We start from the raw sequence: 21,020 nt of genomic DNA, 5'->3' as shown, positions 1-21,020 counted from the left end.
ACCTGAAATTGGCTGAATGTATACCGATGCCTTGTCTTTCTTATTATTCAATATTCAGCTCGTATTGAAGCCCAAGAACTGTAATTTTGATTTTATTCCTGAATTAAGTAAATTAAACTGACAGGTGTTTGATTTGGCATCGACCTTGATTGGATTTTCATTTATTTAGTCATTTTGTTTTGTCACAAAAAAGGGAGCAGATGCTGTGTGATGTGATGCCACCTTGGAGGCACCATTGCTGCACATCAATAGGCCTGTGATGATCAATAGGGATTGCGTGATGTTTTTGCATTGATTATAGAAACGTGAGCCGATGAATGGAACCGGATTCCTCTCCGGGGGGGAGGGGGAGGTTGTGCTGTTCCTGTTCAGAAGAGGAAACTGAAGAGCTGCAAAACGACACAACACACCCTTTTTTGCATGAATCTGTCGCTAGATCACTCCTCCTCGCTTCCTCACTCACTTAAACTTTACTTTTTTATTGAAGAGTCTGAAGGCTCTTATCAGCCACCTTGTGAGTTTTTTTTTTTTTTTTTTTGAGAAACGGGCAAACCACTGTTTCTTCTCAGTTCAATTCAACCAAGTGTCAAGATACCATGGTAAGCTCTGTTCTTATAATGTGGGGATACAGTAACACGGAGACCCTCACTGACTGTGAAATGGTATCTGCATTCTCTGCATTCTTACTGAGCTTGATCAACAGCGAAGCACAGGCGCTTCTAAAGCTGGGGTTAGAAGAGACAGAGCTGGATTTTCCGCTGCTTTAGAAGATGATGGGCTTCGAGAATATGAGTTATGGCTTGAGATCATCTCTCACAGGTGGTGAAAGGTTCACAATGGTCCCTCACATGTAACACCCGCGAATGGAGCTAATGACACCGCTCAATAAATACATTTACTGTCCTCAGCGCGGTTTGAAAGCTATTGCTTTTTGAAAGCGAAGTGCTGCGGGTGCACTCGACTGCCCGCTGGAACTTCTATAGTGTTGCTCTCGGCTGGCGTCAGATTTGACTTTATCATGTGTTGTGTAACAGTGCAGGTATCATTTTGATCTTAAAAAAACTTGAAGTGTGTGACAGCAGGCTTAGTACTGCCGTGCAGTCATACCTCTGAGATGTGTGTGTTGCTTGGTTAAGTTCAGTGTTCATGTGTGGTTGCTTTATGATACCACATCAAATTAACCCCAGCACAGGTGGATATAACACAGAAAACTAAAGAATTACAGAGATACAGAGATACAGCTGGCAAAATGTCACATTTAAAGATAACTTGCTTTATATTGTTAAAAAAAACACTCAATTCAGAACATCAAGTATTGAAACTCTGATTTATTTTTGCTTTATAAACACCAGGGGCTTCCCCTGATACTTAAAATCCCTTACTTCTCTTTATTATCTTCATTATTGCCCGAATTTAACTTTCTAGCACCCATCTCTGTCATATCATGAGATGGAAACTTTGTGTTGACTGCTAGATCGCTGTTGTTCATGTGATAGCTTGTTTTGTCTATGTCCGTGTGAGCCATGCGTGTTGTGCATAGCGGAGAGTGCGAGCAAGCGTTTGGATCCCTCCTCCCCCGGTGCACCGCCGGCCCCCTCTGTCGCTTTAAGTCCTGCCCCTCAGAGCCAGCCAACAGCAGCTGTTCCATATTCATCAAGCCCTTGAGTCTTAAAGAGCCCTATCCCGACCATGGAAAGAGTCATTCCTCTTGCTCGCACTCTCATGCTCTCTCCATCTTAGCGCTCATCCCGCTGCTGCCTGCGCTTCTCTGTCTCTCTCACTCTCTCTCTAGCTTTCTCTCACCCCCCCACCCCACCCCCTTTTTTACCTCTCCTGTCGATCTGTCCCTCCCCCCTTCACTCTCTCTCTTTCCCTCTCTCTCTCTCTGTCTCTCTCACACACACATACACTCAGACACACTCTTTCTCTCTCTCTCCCACTCATATATACATAAACACACGCGCATACACAACACACATGCTCAGGCACACACACGCCCACTCAATCCATCAGAGTCCAACATACCTGTGCAGGCTGGGGGGAAGCGGTGCTGGAGGGGGTTTTCGGCAGCGTTGTCTCTGAGGGTGCTTTGCTATCATTTGGGAAAGAAGCGGGTCTCAATTGTTTTCTCTTTCCTCTTCCTCTCATTCCTGGAATGCTAAAACTGGACTGATGGACATTTCAGAACTTTGTCTTCCAGACCCTCTCAGCTATCATAACCAGTAGGTGCACTTGTTTCTCTGTTTTCCCCCTTTTATTTCTTTTTTAACCTCTCTGTTGTAGTGCTGTTGATCCCTTTGCTTTTTCCTGTATTTTCCTTTCATTTTTCTTCTATTTAAAAAAATATAATCTGCTCTTTACCTACTCTTCTTTTACTTTTCTACTAGTCGAGGCACTGAACTTTTAACTTTCTAATTCCTGGCTGTTCTTTTCGTATACCCTCTTAACACCAACTCAAACTCCTTACCTGCACTTTTTTTCCCGTTCGTTGTTTTGAGGGATTTTAAATATCGTTGGACTTGACAGGATTGAGCAGCAGAGCAGGTGCAACTGTGTAAATGCGTGTATGGGTGTGTGGCACATCATGATGTATGTTTTATAAATATCTTTCAGAGCATGGCTGATTGATTTAACTTGGCCCTTTGAAGCAGTGTGTGTGTGTGTGTGTGTGTGTGTGTGTGTGTGTGTGTGTTTTCCTTTTTTCTTTCTTTTTTTTTTTACTCTATAGAAATTGGGGGGTGCCTGTCCAGTTTGGTTAGGAGCTTGTTTGCTGATGGCTTTGTCCCTAGATCCGGCCACCCAGGCAGACTGAGAATGATATTATAAAGAGGAGAGATTAATGTGAATCCGTAGAACTGGAGAGGATAAATTACACGCTGTAATATATATTTGTAGCCAGGCAAGACGAATGAAAGGACCCTGTAACCTCAGTCAGGCGGCAGGTCTGTCCCAGTCAGCGGCGTGCCGGGCAAGCTGCTGTCTCGACAGCTCCTGGCTGCTGGGACAGTCTGGGCTTACAGTGCCTTCACCAAACTTTTTAAATCAACCAATATCTTACATTTAAAACAAAACAAATTACCTTTAGTTAAGGTATTTTTTTTAATCACCAGTTTTCTTTGTAATTATTATTATTCTTTTTTGGAAACAGTTTTATCATTATGGTACAAATATATCTAACAACAACCAATAACAGATACAGTATGAAAACCACCCTCTAAGACATTTGGCTGTTCTAAAGTTTTCTGTTATTAATTTAAGCAGGTTGTAAATCATATATTTTGTAAATGATAATAATTATTAGGGTTATTATGTAGAAGTTTAAAGGAATTTCAGGAGTTTTTACACAGTGTTTTATAATAATTTAATATTTTTGGTAAATCATTTTTCTTCTTAGTGTTGTTTTCATATTATTCAGTTTTATCATAATTAAGATATGTAGTTTTTTTTAATTAATTAGATTTTAAAGAAATGTGATCACCTAAAATCATTAACAGAAAACAGTTAGAGCTCAATTCTCTTAGTGTTTCTTACTTTTTTGACTTTTTTAGTTTGAACTTTAATCACTGCAAATTCAAAGTTATTCTAGGATACTTGTGAATAATAAGGAATATATGGAATCATCTCTGTTTTTTTCCTTTAAGATGTATTTTGTGTAGTTTCATTCTTTGATACATCTTAAAATTAAATTAAACAAACCCTAAAAAAGTGAACATTTCTATTGCATGTCAGGTACGATGAGCTCAAGTCGTAATGTCTTTTTTGTATTCTTTTGTCTGTATTTTCTAATTAGGAAAAGAAAACCACTGCAATTTTTATTTATTTTAGAAGAGCTTTACATATTTACACCAGTATGTAATCATTTTAGTACATGATATTTAAGTTTTCATTTTTAATGGATTCATTAATGGTTTCCTCTAAAATCCAGTTTTCAGCAGAAATTGAACTATATGCACTGCACAAGGTGAAACATTAAACATTTAAATTTTAGGACAGTTTCAATTATGTCAAAAAGTAATTGCTTAGTAAATCTTTTAGTTTAAATCAGTTTGATCTTTCAGGTGTCAGAATTCAGATTTTTTTCATTGTATTTCTTAAAGAAATTACACATAATCTAGTATTTGTTTTTCCATTTTTCAGGTGTGAAAGAAGAAGTTTATGTAGCTGTGCTGGGATATTTTTTAGTAATACTTAAAGAGTGAATTATATTTATGTTTGTTTATTATCAGAGATGTAGTTATGTTGTGCTGATTTAAAATCCGTCTAAAATAATAGGAAACATTAAATATAATTTAGTGATTATGCTGAATACTCATAATAAATAATTATATTTGTACTTTAAAATATCGGTGAGCAGAAAATCTACTCTTTCAAAGCTCAGTTGTGAACAGGTGTTTAACATATTAGTAACTTTTTACATTTCTTTTGAAACTGCAATCAGTAAACCAAAAATATCTTAATGAAGGAATGCTCAGCAGTAATGTGAACATATATCAGTCCCCAAGAACAGTTAATTTGTGGGCTCTTTTCAGCACATGCTTGTGTGCTGCTGGTAATTTTGGCTCAGCAGTAGCTCTCTGCTAATTATGCACTGGTATTTGCAGCCTCTTACTGAGCGCTGGATGCGGCCGCGATGCTTAAGTGAGAGGATTAGTAGAACGTATGTGCTCTATGTTATTAGCACAACAGTGTAGTGCCGTATCACTGTAGTGCCTATACCGAACCGAAGGCATCAACACTGCCTGGGAATTAGCTGGAAGGAGAGTTTTTATCTTTTAAACAGAGAGATGCTTCTCTTGTTTCTTTAATGTTGGAAATCAATTGAAAAGAAACGTTGACGTTATTGCAAACCGTTCTAATAATGTTTTATGTTCCCATTACATTTGCCCTGTTATTCAGTTTTGCTTCAGTTGTTTAAATCCAAGTGTTTTTTATCGTGTAGTGGAATTAGATTCTCTGCATTCACTTGTGTTGCACTGGCTGTTGCACTCTCTTTAGAAACCAGCTCTGGTTGAGGATTGCAAGTGTGAGTTTTTCAGTGCTTGTTAGAAAACACAATATTAGAGTGGCAGCGAATTGAGATGTGACTTCTCTCTGCTTCTAAATGTTCCATCAACACCCAGGCTTCCCTTAAGCCCTGGCAGAGGCACTGCAATAAACTAACTAGGCTATCCAATTTCCCTTCATGAAATAAGAGCTTTTTAATGTATTTTCAGAGAAGCAGAAAGAAGTTAACACACAGTGATGAATTAGATTTCAATTTATTTGACTTCATTCCCAGCTTGCTGCATTAAAGCCTGCAAACACCCATCTCTAGCAGTCCGTCCACTTGATTCTTATTAGGTTTCAGAAAACAAGGCGAGGGAATTGCATTAGTGTATCTTAAGTTAAAAGCTCCTTGCTCTTTGACCAAGTGTTTCATTGTTATAGGGTTAATCAGATTTTTGCTGTCTTCATGGAGATGCTATCACAGGCTAGAGGCAGTGGTGGGTAACCAAAGCAGCCGTGCACAGACGCTATCCAGATGGGATCAGCTTACGGTAATTTGGTTTCAGAATACATTACCAGAAGAAGCTCCTGGCCGAGAATGGCCACCCCGCTATGAGCCAGGAGCCGGTGGCCTCTGTAGTTGCAGCATGGAGCCCAGGCAACCCACCTGTCCTGCTCTTACTTTCCTCATCTCCCAGAGCAAATTTTAGGAGGTTTTTTGGGATGTGTGCCTTTTAAAGAGAAACCTAATGTGCTTAAGCTCAGATTTTTGCCAAATTCTAAATACTTCTTCCTTGTACCAACAGGGCTTTGTTGTCCAATTCATTAGAGAGATTCCTGAGTCCACTGGCCACGCTGGAGCCCTCTCATTTCTGGTATCTAGTATCATTACTTTCACTGTAAATATGTCACTCAGCTCAAGCTGAGCGGGGGGAGCATGTTGTCTCTCTCCAGGCCAAATGGTGATGCAGAGTGTGTTGGCAATGTCTGGATAGTCTCAATTCTGTAGCTTCAGAGGTATTTGGGTTCATAGTTGTTAGTGCTGAGGCTGGCTTTTAAGGAGCTGCCAAATCAAGCACCTTCTGGTGTTGCTTTATTTCCCAGGTCATTAACTGATAAAATAAAAGGACAAGAGAAGGTTTCAGGATCCAGGCTGGTTCTTTTTTCTGTATTTCTTTACTCTAACTTTACAGTTAAAACTTACTAAAGACCAGATTCTGAATATTTCTTTTTAGTATTGGTCAGTTTTGGAAGATCAGCTGTCATAATAACATGCTCTCTCTTGAGAGCCTATTTGATGTTTGGCCTTTACATCTCTTGATGATTACTTACAATACCTCTTTGGCTATTTTATAACATCCACCTGCACAGATATCACCAAATGTCACTGCATGCGTCCCTCCTGATTTCTCATCCATGGTAACCTTGGACACCTCCACCGCAGTGTGAGAATCTGTTTAAAAATAACCAGGCCCATTAGTCTAGAAGGATAATGCTAGCCTATGTGGGCTCTCATGCCCTTGTGGCAGCAGAGTGCTATCACTGACACAGTGCGTCAGCACTTCTTCCTGTTGCTCCAACACTGAAGGGCTCCTCTTCATTTACACACATCCATGCATGCATGTATCCTCACACACACACACATACACACAGTCACATACACACACCTACAATAGAAAGCGGAAATTGGGAAATACACCACGGTCAAGAAAAGAGCTGTTGAGTGTTGCATTACAAAAAAACACCACACGGTGAAGATTAAAAGAAAAATCAGCCGTAATTACAAAGTTTAACATTTTTTGTGCAAACATTTTGCTTTCTATTTGATTGCAGTCACATTGTGCGACTCCAGGTTCAGTAATTCACACTTGGTTAAAAAATGATGTGACGTAAGGTGGGTAACGATATGGGTGTTTATCATTGAAGGCTATTGGTATTGAGCGGTCAGTTGTTTGAAGGTTATGTTTCGGAGCAGTAATTGAAATGCAAAATAACATTAAGATCGATGCTTAGCTTTGTTTATTTATGAAATCAATATTGGAACCGTCCATCACTGTAGCAGCTCTGATTCCTACTGACAGCTTCACCAGGTCTTCTATGCATGGTCTGCGTGAGCCTTCCACCCATTACAGCTTTTAGAGGAATAACGTTTTTTTTTGTCATCGCTTTTTGGAGAGCTGTTCGAATGTTTCAGGTTCATGTGCTGAAACACGCAGAGCACAGCCTTAAAGAAAGCTGTAGGGCTCAGCTTCATGAACTGCTGAAATTGTTAAATTGAAAACATGCTGCGTGTACAGAGGCTGTCTTACGGGTGTGTCTACGAGAGAGTGAGAGAGAGAGAGCACTACTATTGCTTATCCTAGATTTGCCCTGGGCAATTAGATGTAACCAATAATCACCCACTAACAGAACAGTGTGCAAAACGCCAGTCAATGTAGGCCTAATTTCTCTGTGCTTACATATTTGGACCCTGCTATTAGAAAAATAAAAGCAACTTTTGTTTGAGATTTTAATTCATGTAAAAAATAAATTTAAAAAGCAGTGCAAAAATATTTGAATGTCTTTGTCAACTAAGAGTTAGTGAAAGTCTTAAATGCAAAAACATTTTTCATTAAATCTGAGTCTTTGGCGTTGTTTAGACTTCAATTTTTTTAAATTGTGTAGTCATTATAAATTATAAATACATTATACTGTATAAATAAGAACAAGCTTCTAATTTTTGTGCTTGGTTTCCAAATAACCAAATTCTTGTCTGCTCTCCAAACTTTTCAGTCACACAAAGATGGAAGCGAAGGGAAAATTAAATTGTAACTCAATCTGAAAATCAGGCTGTTCACCCTTACTGTCATCAAGGGCAGTGTTTATTAGAGGTTAACATTTTTTACAACTTTTCTTGTCATATAATAATTAAATCTGATAACTGACAGATTTGTTAGTGTAAAAGTGTGTGTGTGTGTGTGTGTGTGTGTGTGTGTGTGTGTGTGTGTGTGTGTGTGTGTGTGTGTATTCCTCTGCATCTGCCTTCAGTTTATACGACCGTGTGCTTATATGAGTATTTGCCTGTTGGTCACAAAACATGTGCACATTAAAACGTCACCTTAAGAGACCGCCCTTGCATCCTTAAGTACAATCAAACGTTCACACACTGAGTGGCTGCTTGTCGAAACGTTGAGAGGCCCCCTCTCCCACTACATCCTGTGACGCAAGACGTTGGCAAAAACCGCGTCGCACGTTTAGATGTCAACCCCCCCACCTCCCCACCCCTGAAGGAGATGCATTAATTCAGGAAATATCCCCAAAGTTTAATTATTCCTGAATGGTGTGGTGGTGGACACAACCATATAAATCAGTTAGGCCCACCCACCTTTTTATTACCAGCACTATTTATGGAGAATGTGTGGCAGCTGGTTGAGATGAGCCTGTAAAAAGCTAGAGGCTATTGCTGTGACTGTGTCGACTGCTGTGGCGTGTGACAGTCATAACAATGGTGTTTCTGAGTAACAGCAATTCGTTTTGGAGTCGTCTGAATTGTGTGCCTCGAACAACGCTTTAAACGCGAGGAATCAAGTTACATCTTTAACTCACAGATGTCGTATCGCGCGCCGCGCTGTGTTTGCTTACTGACCGTGAGCCTCTGCAAACGCCGTCACGTCTGAAACACCTGATAAACCTCAGATTTTTGACCTGTTAATTTTGCTCTAGCATTTGTGTACGTACGCGCGCGTGCGTGTGTGTCTGTTTATATTTGTGTCCTCTTCTGATAAAGGGGATAATTTGTGGTGGAGGCAGGATTGGCTCTTTGTTTTAGGCAGGTAGAGTTTCCTCCTAAACAAGGACGGCCTATCAGAAGAAGATTAATGAAGTAATTTCATGCATGGCTCTATGCCTCCGTCCCCCTCTACGCACAGTGACTGTGTCTAAACCTGTGATTTACATTGCACTGTGTTAAATAGCCTTAACCCTTTATAAAAATATTTCTTTCTGTTTGTGACACACACACGCACACACACACTTAGACACACAAACAATAAAAAAAAAGAATCATCCAGCACAGCTTGCAACTTTCTGTGAAAATTAGCCTTGTGGATCTGTTTTCTCTCTTGGTTTGCTCCACAAATATCTCTGAATGCTCTCTGAACTGCAATGCATGACTTTTAGTTATGCGCAAACTTTTTTCTTTTCTTCATTATTCAAATTTTATAATCCCACCTCCCTCCTCATGGAGCGTGCTGTGGTTGATATCTGTTGGCTTTTTACTGGATTTGTAGCAGTTAAGCAAAACTTTAGCAGTCGGCTTTTATCGTGCAAAACTGAACGTGCTGTTTTTTTAAGAAAAAGTGTTAAAGTTCAGATTGTATTGAATCACACTGTTCATGAGGATTTGCATAATATATCACTATAATGCAGTCCTGAGAATATTACATTATCTTTACAATTTTAGAAAAAACTACTCGTTGTTAGTGCATTTATTTGCACCGTGCTATTATTTTAGTTTTACAGCCAAATTTAATTAAGCATTTTTAATAAATGTTCACATCTGTCATTTTTAAAACTGCCATAACATGACAAAGAAATGGTTTAGAGTTAAACCGTCTGTAGTAAAGGGGAGAAACCTCCATGTCACAGTATCGCAGGAGAACGTACTGTGATATTGTTGCCTGTGTATCAGTAACATATCACACAACACAGGGTTGTGTCCGATGTCATCACCTAACCCCAAGTTTTCTAGGCCCCAAGGCTATTTTTTTTTTTTTGCCATGCACCATAATTACTTTTTGTAGTTATCAAGAGCCATTGTAAATTCATGTTGCTAAATTATACCATGACTGTGCCACATAATGGATGTAATGAAAAGTAATCTTTGGTAATGAAAAGGCAGAATTAGAAATTTGATCCCAAATGTACGGCACGGCAGGCCGGAATTATCCCTGAACTTCCTTTTTTACATACAGCGTGATGAGCTGTCCAACTCTGCAGAGAGCCGTTCCCACTGGTTCTGCATAGAAGATTGTTAACTCCTTGCTTTCTGTCATAAGAAGTTTAGACGGCGGTTGCTTCCCCCCCGACCCCCCCACCCCCACTTCCACTGACAGAAGCTCTGTCATTAGCCGGTTGCTTCCCTCAACATCCTGAACTCAGCCCCTTATAAGAACAAGATCTGCCCAGAGCGGCCCAGACAGTTTACGTCAGACAAACAGCAGCGCCTGTGTCACGAGAGGCCCTCTCTCTTCTGCCAGCAGCGTCTCTAGAACAGGAAGGAGCGGGAGGGGCGATCGATAGATGTGATCTGCTTCTTGGTCGACTCTATCTTGTGGTGCTGCTGGAGCGTGGGGCTCATGTTGTCGTAGTGGAGTGAGCTCATGGCTTTATAAAGACTACAGTAACATCGCTGTGAAGCAGCTAAATATAATCCTCTGCTAGAGCACCACGGAGCAGCAGCAGCGCGTTCCCTGCGAAGTGGTAACCCTGCCCTGGCCCCTGTAGCCTCCCGACTATCGATCTGGGACCCTCACTCCCCATCACAACAGTAAACACTCTCTTCTCTGTTTCTTCTAATATAGCCCCTCACTTACTCTCTCTTTTCCTGTTTTTTTCCCCTCCGCTTTCCTTTTGTTTGCCTCCATAGATCTGCAAATCATAAATCTCTGTCAGCGTCTTCTGAGTGTCTGGCACATCCGTTAATAAAGATGCCCCTCCCCTCTCCTCAGGTCCACCCCCTCCTCTCAGTCCTCTCCCTGTCTCCCTGCTAGAGCAGGACTAATGAATGAGAAACTCCAAAATCAGGGGCCTCTCCCTCATAGATTAGAATGGGTCCCTGTGGAGTGCCGGTCTTGCCTCCAACCAAACCACCGCCGTCAGCCACACGACACCCCACCAACCCCCAAATTTCCATCTTTCATATTCTGTCTGCAGTGCAAATACACACTCGCATATGAGCGCATAAACCAATCTAACAGACACACACACTTATGCACATTGCCCCAAGAGTCTTTTGGCCCTTATTCCCCTGGTGGTCATTAACCTGGAGCCAGTTAGACAGAGAGAGGCACACTCCATATTTCAGCTAAGTGTGTTTTGGAATCTCCATTCCCTTCCTTTCTCCCAGGGGCCAAACCAACCCCTCCTTGAGCCTCGGTCCTTTTTCATTTACATTTTCCCCCGTGTGAATGCGGGGCGAGCATCCTTGGTGGCTTTCAAGCCTCTGTGCGTATTTCTGTGACTTTTGTAGGGCCGTGTAGATTTTGACCATGATTTTCGCTTTTACAAAAAAAATGAGTCCCTGGCTCTGTGTGTGTGTTGGAGCGGTAAAAGGTGGCAGTGGCCCCTGGAGGAGAGGTCAGCGTGGCAGCTGCCAGCGGGTTCTTGGCTGTGCTGAGGAGGCTGCGCTGGGCTGCAAGGGGGTCTGTCAGGAGCTAATTGAGTTCGTCCTACCACCGCTGACTCTGGGGCCAGTGGCTTATCAGGCCACATCGCCTGAGGCCCACGAGACAGATCTGCCCCTACTGGGGCATCTGATATCACCATCGCCCTGCCTTGAGATGTCAACCCCCACCGCCAGCCCGTTCTTCCCCTTCGCTTGTGCAGTCTGATCAGGTAGCAGGGGTGTGACACTCTAAGATGAGGTGAGCAAATGTTATAAAAATTGTGTTTTTTGGCATCTGGCGGCCTTGAGAGTGAAAAGGACATGAGGAATTTACTCGCTGCTTGAGTTGAGTCTCTAGCGCAGGGTTGTACTCTGTGCTTGGGATTTATACATGAAACAGGGAGAGTGTGGCAGTCACACAGAGAAAAATGGAAGATGTCACTATCCTCCTGAAGAGAGCTGCTAGCTCTCAGCAGGCATACTTACAAATTGGCTCAATTAGATCCTGAATGTTCTCCGTTCTCATAACAGTGTCATCCAATGTTCAGAATTTCGCTCGAAGGCAAAGGGAAAGAGTCGAGATGTTAGGAAAGAGAGCTCCGTGGCTCTCCTCTCGGAAATCGCGGAACGGTGAGTGTGATATGAGCTGCCACATCATTAGGCCGGCTAATCCCGGTCACAGCAGCACTGGTGGAATGATATTAGGGATCTGAAATGCCGTTAGGAGGGCCAGGTGGAATCAGATTAAAACCAAACTGCGCAGTGTGCGTTTGCGGGCCCATAACCTACTACTCAGCATGAATTTTGATCGGTACAAAGGGAACAAAAGGAGGAGGAACAGAGGGAGAAAATGGGAGAGGGGGAGATACTGTGTCTTAGATGAGTGCTGCTCCTTTAGGCAGCCAGGCAGCAGATTTTGAAAAAAAAAAAGAGAAAAAAGCTCTTACCTTGAGGAAGGAAGAAAGAACTATAGATTTTACAGCATCAAGTCTCAGTTCAGCACACCCTTTCCTGTCTGCGTTGTCTGTGGCACACAAGCTAATTAGCACCTGCCCCACATATTGAATTATTTATCGGGACTATTGCTGCTGTCAAACAATTTAATGTTCATAATTCATTTTCCCATACAGTTGTATTTATAGATTTAAATTGGCCCTGTCCCACTAGAGATTACCAATATTTATAGAAATATTTTCGACTGTTTGATTAATACGCAAGGTTCTCATGGTTAGTATTCCCTCAGTATCATTAATCAATATATGCAGGCTTGTTAAAAACATAAGCATAGCAGTGATATAACGTGTCATAGCAGCGTGAGTTAAGGGGATTCTAGCCAGCACATTCATTATAAATGACCACATTGAGCTGGAGGGGAAACAGTTAAGACACTTATGCAATTATGCTAAGTGTCACCCTCGAGGTGGCCTTTGAACTTGGGTTAAGCTTACTCTGAATTTCTGAAATAAAAGCTAAATGGAGCCATCTTGTGCTCCTGTGTTTTAATATATAGCCTTTAATAAGCCAAGTGCAGGTGCCCTGTCGCGCAGGTGCACATATCCATCCTGAAACGGAGAACATAAAGCAGATGAACACAGAGCGTGCATTAATTTATGGGTATGTAATCTGCATTCGTTATTAAGAGCGGCGAGATCTATTTTAGAAAGGCATGAAAATGATTCACTTTTTTTCTGCAAACCATTTAAGAGTAGAGGTAGGTAATTTTTAAAAAAACGGTAATTCTTAACAACCACCCGTTATACAGTTATTGCATGAATTGGTTAAATTGAGAGTAACTGAAAGAAAGAGGAAATAAAGCATGTATTGGATTGCTTTTTGCGAAACAGGATGGCGGCTATGTGTCAGTTTTATATTTTGAGAGGTTTTATATCACAAGAAGGATTCCAGGAGAGCTCGGGCAAAGAGCTTATTCCACAAGGTCAACGGTTTTAACAGGGGACGTTTTTTTTTATTTTTATTATTTATTTTAGCAGTTAACCTTTTTGTGAATTTCCAGAAGTGCTAGGCACCTGGAGCTCCAATGAATATACATGACAGCAGGGAGGGGAAACCCGGGAATGAGATTTAATTTGACACGCTGACCCCCATCTCCACGGGCCCTGGAATCCAGGGTGAGAAAATAAGGTTGACCCACTGACCCCTGGGCCTGAACCCCTCCGTCACCCATCTTCACAATTAAATCAGCCTCAGAGAGCGTGAAGCAGTGTGGCCAACCAACGGCGGACACCACAGCATACGCTTCTCGCTTCCTGTTTCCTCTGAAGTGCTCTGAGAGCAGTCCAGTCCGAAAGATAGGAGCCCAAGTGGGAAACAGCATCTTCTCCCCACGTTGATGGTAAACCTGACATGTCAAATATGTAAACATTACCGTTAGTTGGCAATATGCTAATGAAACTAATGTGCTAAAGCACAACTTGGGCTTTCTAGCTGCCACTCATGAGAAACCCTTGAAACTGGATTTGCATAAGCCACGCAAGGCTCAATTTTGTTAATGTAGGCAAGTGCAGGTAACCTTTCACCCCTTCAGTGGTACCCTCATGCATAGGGGTGTGTGCGTATGTTAGTGTGTGACCTCGCCTTGACCCTAAGAGGTTACTGTGTCTACATGGCATCCCCAGCAGATTGAGTTATTCATCTCCTCCATCACTTCACCTCTTCAATACACTCTATTTGCAGATGGAAAAACGAGTTGAGTGTGTCCAGGCTAAGTTTTTTTTTCCCCTCTTCGTTGTTCTCTTAGTGCAATTTCAAGTTAAAGGTTATAGAGCAGAACTGAAGTAGATTTATATGGGCAGGGGAGGCTTCAGAGAGGATTTTGTGGCCGCAGTCAAAAGACTGCACTTTAGTCTACACACGTTACAGCATCAGATTGCATGTACTCCAAAATACAGTTATTAGGCAGACAGTGAAAAAGTCAATATCTTCCCATCATGTTTCCTTTTGGTTGACTGCTGACTCAAGGAGACAAGCCAAGGTCCACTGTCCTCTCTAAACTACGGAGATGCCCCCATCTTTGATGTGTGTGCACGCTCTGTGGGTGTGTGGGTGTGTGTGTGTGTTAAGTCTTCAGAGTGCCCTTTCTCTCCCCCTCTTATTCTCTTTCAACTACCTTTTTTTTCACTGGGTTTGTGTGGCGTACGGACTTGTGCCGCCGTGTTTGGTGTGCATTTGTGCTCTGAAGCGCTTTCGCAGCTGCTGTAATGTGTGGCTAATGAAGCACTTCCCTTCCCCCGGTTGACTGGTGTAAAGGGATTGTTAGGACACAGTGGTATAGTCAGACAGTTGGAAAGATTAAAAAAACCAGACATGGCTACATATTTAAATTTCAATTTTAAACGTAAGGCTGCAACCACACAAAACTTATCATCTGTCCTCTTTTCAGTTTCCTCTCCTTTGTGAAAAGAAAATCAAACAAATGTTTTTCCACTGTAAAGCCTTTGAAAGTGAGTTGTTCTACTCTGTAGTTGTAAAAAAGCAGTATGTTAGCGCTCATCTTTTCACACTCCATTCACTCAAAATTTCTCGTTAAAGGAAAGAAGCATTTCTGTTACAGTTGTTCTGAATTGCCATATAATCTAATAATTTGCTGTCTCCTGCACTTCTGTCACTTGGCTGGTTGATGAGATTCATTACTGCTCTCTGAAGACCTCTGCTAATCATCTTCATCTTCTCCACCCTCCACACCCCCTTTCCTATCAACCCTACCCCCCACCAACTCTCCCCACACCCCCTTCCAGGCTGCTGAATAGAATGGCCGCTGATGACCGGCATCTACCCTCCAGCTGTGGGTCCTACATCAAGACGGAGCCATCCAGTCCTTCCTCGGTCATCGACACGGTCAGCCACCACAGCCCCAGCGGCAACTCGGACGCCAGCGGCGGCTATGTCAGCGCCATGAACAGCCACTCGAACGGCCTGGACTCTCCTCCTATGTTCACCCCCAGCGGGCTTGGGGCTGGCACCTGCCGCAAGCGCTATGACGACTGCTCCAGCACCATCATGGAGGACTCGTCCATAAAGTGCGAATACATGTTGAACTCCCTCCCCAAGAGGCTGTGCCTGGTCTGTGGAGATATAGCCTCGGGGTATCACTATGGGGTAGCCTCTTGTGAGGCCTGCAAAGCCTTTTTTAAAAGGACAATACAAGGTATTTTTCTTCTTTCACCCCGCCCAACAAACACTCAATACAAGATATTTCATCCCATGTCGCTGCATCACAGAACACCAAAACACCCTCCATACAAGACACCTTTGGCCCCACAACAGCACTGAAACATACTCAGTCCAAACACTTTGCTATGTAAAAAAAAAAAAAATCACTGGAGTGTGGAAGATGCCTCATACCACAGGGGACCAGTAGCCTCCAGAAACATATCAGCCTCTGTTTTTAATTTATTCACAACTCAACAAAAAAAAACAAAACAGAAAAATAAAACTATCTTTAATGATTAACAAATAATTATGCATTTTGAAAAGAATCTTTACAATAAAACTGAAATAAAAGAAAAAGAGGGAGACTTTAACACGGAGGAGGCAACTGTTGAGATTATGACATCATCTGTCACTGTGGGTGGAGTTTGATGGAGACGATATCATCACTCGGAGGGCATTTGGTGGAGGGTGGGGGCTGTTTGTCCAGATGCCTTGGGGGGGCGCAGAGTGCATGCTTTATTATTCTTGTTCTGATTTGTGTGTGTGTGTGTGGGGGGGGGGGGGGGGGGGGACTAGTGTGAGACTGTTCTATCTGCAAGGCATGATGTATCACAGCTTCTCATTGGAGAGGCAATGAAAGGCCCCCCACTGTGAAACTGTGCGCTCCGCTCCAGATTAATCAGGACGACGAAGATATTGTTGAGCAGAAAAAAAAAATTTGCACAACAGGCACAGCTGCCCAGAACTAAGCTGTGCTGGCTTAGTCCTGGAATAAATTCAGTGAAAAACAAACTAGATAAAACAGATCAAATGAACCTAAGGGTTTGGTTAAGGTGAAACAAAATAATCATTTTGTCCGTTGCTTTCAGGGAATTTTTTCATCAGCAAATGATTGCGGGCATTAAATGGAGAGCAGGCTGCCTGTCTTGATGCTAGGTGTTGATTTTGGACCTTACAGCCCTATCAGCTTTAGACAGTCTATGTACCTTTTGCAGGCAAACAAAAGCATTAGGCCAAATCCTCCTGTTTACTCATGCTGCCATCAGCAATCCTGTCTATTGACAAAAGATGAACATTTTCTCTCAAGTAACATAACTGGGCTTTTGTCCCTTCACTAAAAGTACACTGACGGCGACACAATGGGACAGAAAAGAGGCATCGGGAAAGAAAGAGACGTCTTAAGTGGAGCAACGGCCCAAACAATTAAGAGCAAGGTACATGGAAAGAAAAAAATTGAATGCTCCTCTTTTTTCCCCCCTCACTTTGCATTGTCAATTTGAAATCCCTCTCTTTCTCTTCTTGGAGGGCTGCCTGTAATGGAGCTAATCTGCCGTCGTTTGTCCGAGCCACAGGAGTTTTGTCAATAACAATCAGCGTTTGGAAAGTGTAATTAAGGCCGAGGCTTTTCATTAGGAAGTAGGGAGGGGGCCGTCTCCAGGGACGGGCATGCCAATTAGAAACTCAGGCACGCGTCGCCGGGTAATTTCAGGGAAAGGAGGGGAAAAAAACCCAGGACTTCTTTAGATTGGAGAGGGAGCCTGCTGCTCTTTCAGAGGAGCGGAGGAGAGGCTTAATGGCATAATAATCAGACAGGGGTCCCAGGCAGAGGATGCAGGAGGATGCAGGGCTCTTTTTCTTTTTTGGGAGGGGGGGCGGTAAAATCCTTCCGAAATGATGAAAGAAACACATGCAGGATTGCTAGAGGAAAATGGAAGCGGTAAAGAGCGGGATGTAGAGCCCTTGAAAGAATGAGAGGGTGCCGTTGATGAGAACTGATTAATTAAAGGAATAACGAGGCAGTCAAGGGTGGAGTGTGAGACGGCCCTCTCTAATGAGAAGAAAACAAAGGAGCTGTCTTTCCCAGCCCTTTATCACATTGTTCTATAACACTTAGGGCAAACATGTGAAGTTAATGTTAACCGTGTACACGACAATTTCTTTATCACCTTGTGCTCACCTTGTGTAACTGTGATTTAGCAACTTATTCTTGACAATGCTATTAAAACGCAGGCTTAAATTATTATTATATATTTTAAAATATTATTTTCAGTGAGTGTACAAATGTGTGCATCTGTCCTTTCAGACTGCTTCAGTTCTCTTATGGCCTGTGCTTTTTTTAAGGCGATGTCCCTACCTTTTTCAACAAACATGGATGGCACATCCATCTTCTGCCACCTATTCATCCAGTTTAAAAGCCCCTTGAACTCATATGTGGAGATAGTTGCTTTAGTCAAGGCCAGACCCAAATTAATGTCAACCTAGATCTCCATCCATCCCAGAAATACCTCTGTTCTCAATGCGCCCTAATCATACCTCCAGCCCTGCACCTCGCGTGCCCCACCAATCAAAAGCATAAATGTCTTATTGAACCGTGTTTTCTTCCCATTTTGAACCCAAGTGCAAAATTGCTTGAAAACCAACTGAACTCAGTGGCCCTCTTTTATATGAAGTAACAGACCTTGACAGTAAGCCTGTAAAAGTCAGTTTAGATTTTGATGAGAAATACCTGCCATTTTACTGTAATTTACTTACAAGACCTGACTTTCCCCCTCTGTGCCCTGGCATGGGTCCTGAAAAGCCATAAAATAGATTGAGACAGATACTTATCAAGAGAAGAAGGAGGCAAATCTTTTTCTTCTCCCTTCACTCTGTAATGTTATTGGTAACCATACCATAACCTCTGTAAAGACAGATAAACCCCCGAGCATGGCCCTCAGGTTAAAGGGGTTCCCGCCAGTGCGCTTCGTTTTAGAAAAATGGAAGTTGCCATACAGTCGCTCTAGCAGCCAGTATATCTGTGCAGCGTTTCTGAATGGCAGATATATTGTATGACATTTATTACAAGCACACCATTAAATCTGTTGTCACCGTCTGTGTTTAACTCCTGTTCAGTATAGTGCAATTATTTATTAGATAAAAGACAAAAAAGACTGTTAGAGCCGTTCAGTCATCTGTTTTCTTTTATACCCGTATGTAACCCTCTGAGCCCTGATATTAGTTCAGTTTAGTTAATTTCAGTATAACTCAATACAGTTAAGTCCTCTGAATTACAGTCCAGTAAAATACTTTATTCATTTTTTTAAGAAGACAACGAAAGCAAAATAAGTACAAGTTACACTCAAGCGAAGACGATAATAATTCAGTTATGGCGTCTATGCAAGAAAATTAAATATTTAAATCTTTTAACTTTAGTTGACTTCATTTCACTTTGATTATTTAAGGGTCAGTGCCTAATTAGCCATTAAATACAACTATATTTTGGATATAATGTAGGTTAAGAGTATGACCAAATACAAGTGAAACTGAAGCTTTATGCTTTTCACGTCTGTGTTTACAAAACCGCTGATGGGAGCAAACCTTTTAACGCAATCAGTTAATATAATGAGTTACATTTACCCTTACCCTTGTTGTATTGGTATGTGTAATAAAAAAGATCTGCCATAGATTTGGGACTCGTAACATGCTGCAGTCTTGTGCTTTAAACATGATTGCAAAGCTACCTTTTTGTCTACATTCGGATTCATTTATTGTGTCCGTTAGCATTTTCTTCTGCACTTATATTGACTTAAAATAACAGGCCAGAAGCAACAGTCATGCTAGAAAGTGATACTTTGGTAAGGTTGCATGTGTGCTGACACTGAAACAATCCCTGTTCTAAATATAAATCAAATGTAGGGATGAAAAATGAGTTAATCCACCTCTCACTCTGCCTTGAGCTATGAGAAGCCCCCTCTGACAGAACATCAGACGAACGTGGGGGTGGGGGGGAGTTGGCTGGGTGGGTGAATACGGTAGCACAGAAGTGTGGGCTCGTATGTTTGCTTTTGTTTCTGGAGTGTGCGATATCAAAGGGCTAACTTAGTTAGTGCCAGGTGTGGTTTGTGCGGTTTGTGCACGTGTCCTTGGCATCCCCCGAGAAACGAAACGGAGAGGAGGAAGAAAAAAAAGCAGCCCATAAGCATCACCACACAGGGTCAGCTGTGCTGTATAAGCCCTGCAACATATCGTGTGTGTGCGGTCCACAAGTTCCTAATTATTTAATTTAGTGAAATGCAAATGAAAGATATATTTTTTTTTTTAGATTTAGTACTTTACATCAAAATTAAAGATTGGTTAGTGTGTAATGGAAACAAAAACACAAAAAAGCCCCAGAAGATTAACTTCTGTGCAGGGCGGCACTGATTGCCTCCTGCCAGATTATGAGAAAAGGGATAGGATTATTATGGTCTGGTTCTGCTATGACAACAGAGAAAACAGACAGAGGAAAGACAATCAGAGCTCATCAGCCGCTTGCCTCACACCTTTATTTACCCCAATCCCAAAGAGAAGAGGAGAATTAGCATAATGATTTCTAACCCAGATATAAAGAGGAATTTCTAATTATTTATAACATCTTGGGACCCTCTACTTGATCTGTCCAATAATGTTAACATAATTGCATAAGCTGTCAAAGGATGTTAAAGGGCTAGCATAGGAATGCCAGTGGAATATTACACAGCTTTCTGTACAGAAATGTGAAATCAGGGTCAGAGCTGGGGTGCAGCTTCAGGACGTCGGGGTGCAATCCTAATGTGCTTGCGTGTGAATGTGTCTGGACGGTGTGCGCACACACAAGAAAATGCTTCCCCCTTTAGAAGAGGTTGGTGGGTGGAGAGCACGTTTGCTACCATCCTGTTTGCTTAGATGCACTTTAATGGATGAGGATGTTTATGTTGTGGGAATTATAACGATTAGGTTCGATTCTGACATTAGACGTCAATCTATTTCAGCACTACACTGGAAAAGACAAACAATAGGTTAAAAGAAAAGTTTAGAAAATATCAATGTCAAAATCCTTCAAGCTAAAAGCCCACTCAAGATGAGGATAATTCAAATTCCTAGGCCGAAGCAACCATTACACTGAAACCCTTTATTGAAAACCCCCGAATGCAGTAAAATGTAGGGAATCAGGCAGCAGCGGAGGAACTGCCTCACATACCCTGCCCTTCCTATTGCTAATGCTAGAGTAGTGCGGAACCGGCGCTTTTATTGTGTAGCAATGAAACTCTTTTTCATTGCTCCGTCCTGGAATCAGACGCTGCAGCTGAATAATGCATAAGGCCTCTTGCCTGTACACTATGTAAATAGTCAACAATGGCAACAGTGGTAACAACAGGTTTGGGTCTGCAGGAGTATTATGTAAAGTGGTCAGGGGCAGTGTGTCTGGCTCTCTAGCCTGCTATTGAAGCAGTGGCAGGCCCCTCTGAGCGCAGAGGGACATGGCCTGCGCCCGGGGCCTGGAAGGGACATGCACAGAATTAATGAGACCAATTTAGTGTTGCAGTAGAGTGGCATCTGCTGAACGGTCCTAAAGGACTGTTTTAGATTTCACTCCACCCCTAACCCCTTGCCCTTTACTCCTTGCCCCCACCGCCTCTCCTCAGACTCTGGACCTCAGTGCTAGAAGGTACTCCACACACTGGAGGACACACAGAAATTGGTTCTGTAAGAATCTATATGA

General features: G+C 42.1%; 1 protein-coding gene across 3 annotated transcripts in view; it reads left to right on the top strand.

Moving 5' to 3' along the window:
- Positions 1 to 1,702: 1,702 nt before the first annotated feature.
- Positions 1,703 to 21,020, top strand: part of esrrb (estrogen-related receptor beta) — a 41,487-nt gene continuing 22,169 nt past the window's right edge. Inside the window, exons 1-3 of one of the 3 annotated variants that reach the window (XM_063499792.1) lie at positions 1,703 to 2,222; positions 5,793 to 5,861; positions 15,106 to 15,515. In XM_063499792.1, the coding sequence (XP_063355862.1) occupies positions 2,173 to 2,222; positions 5,793 to 5,861; positions 15,106 to 15,515 (529 nt within the window). In that variant the 5' untranslated portion in view covers positions 1,703 to 2,172. The remainder of the gene's footprint in view (positions 2,223 to 5,792; positions 5,862 to 15,105; positions 15,516 to 21,020) is intronic. The other 2 variants (XM_063499793.1, XM_063499794.1) reach the window with 2 other exon arrangements.

This window comes from Pelmatolapia mariae, linkage group LG16_19 (genome assembly GCF_036321145.2).
Source record: "Pelmatolapia mariae isolate MD_Pm_ZW linkage group LG16_19, Pm_UMD_F_2, whole genome shotgun sequence".
NCBI classification, from domain to species: Eukaryota; Metazoa; Chordata; class Actinopteri; order Cichliformes; family Cichlidae; genus Pelmatolapia; species Pelmatolapia mariae.
The sequence above is the reverse complement of the archived record's forward strand: the minus strand, read 5'-3'. Positions and strand labels throughout refer to the sequence as shown.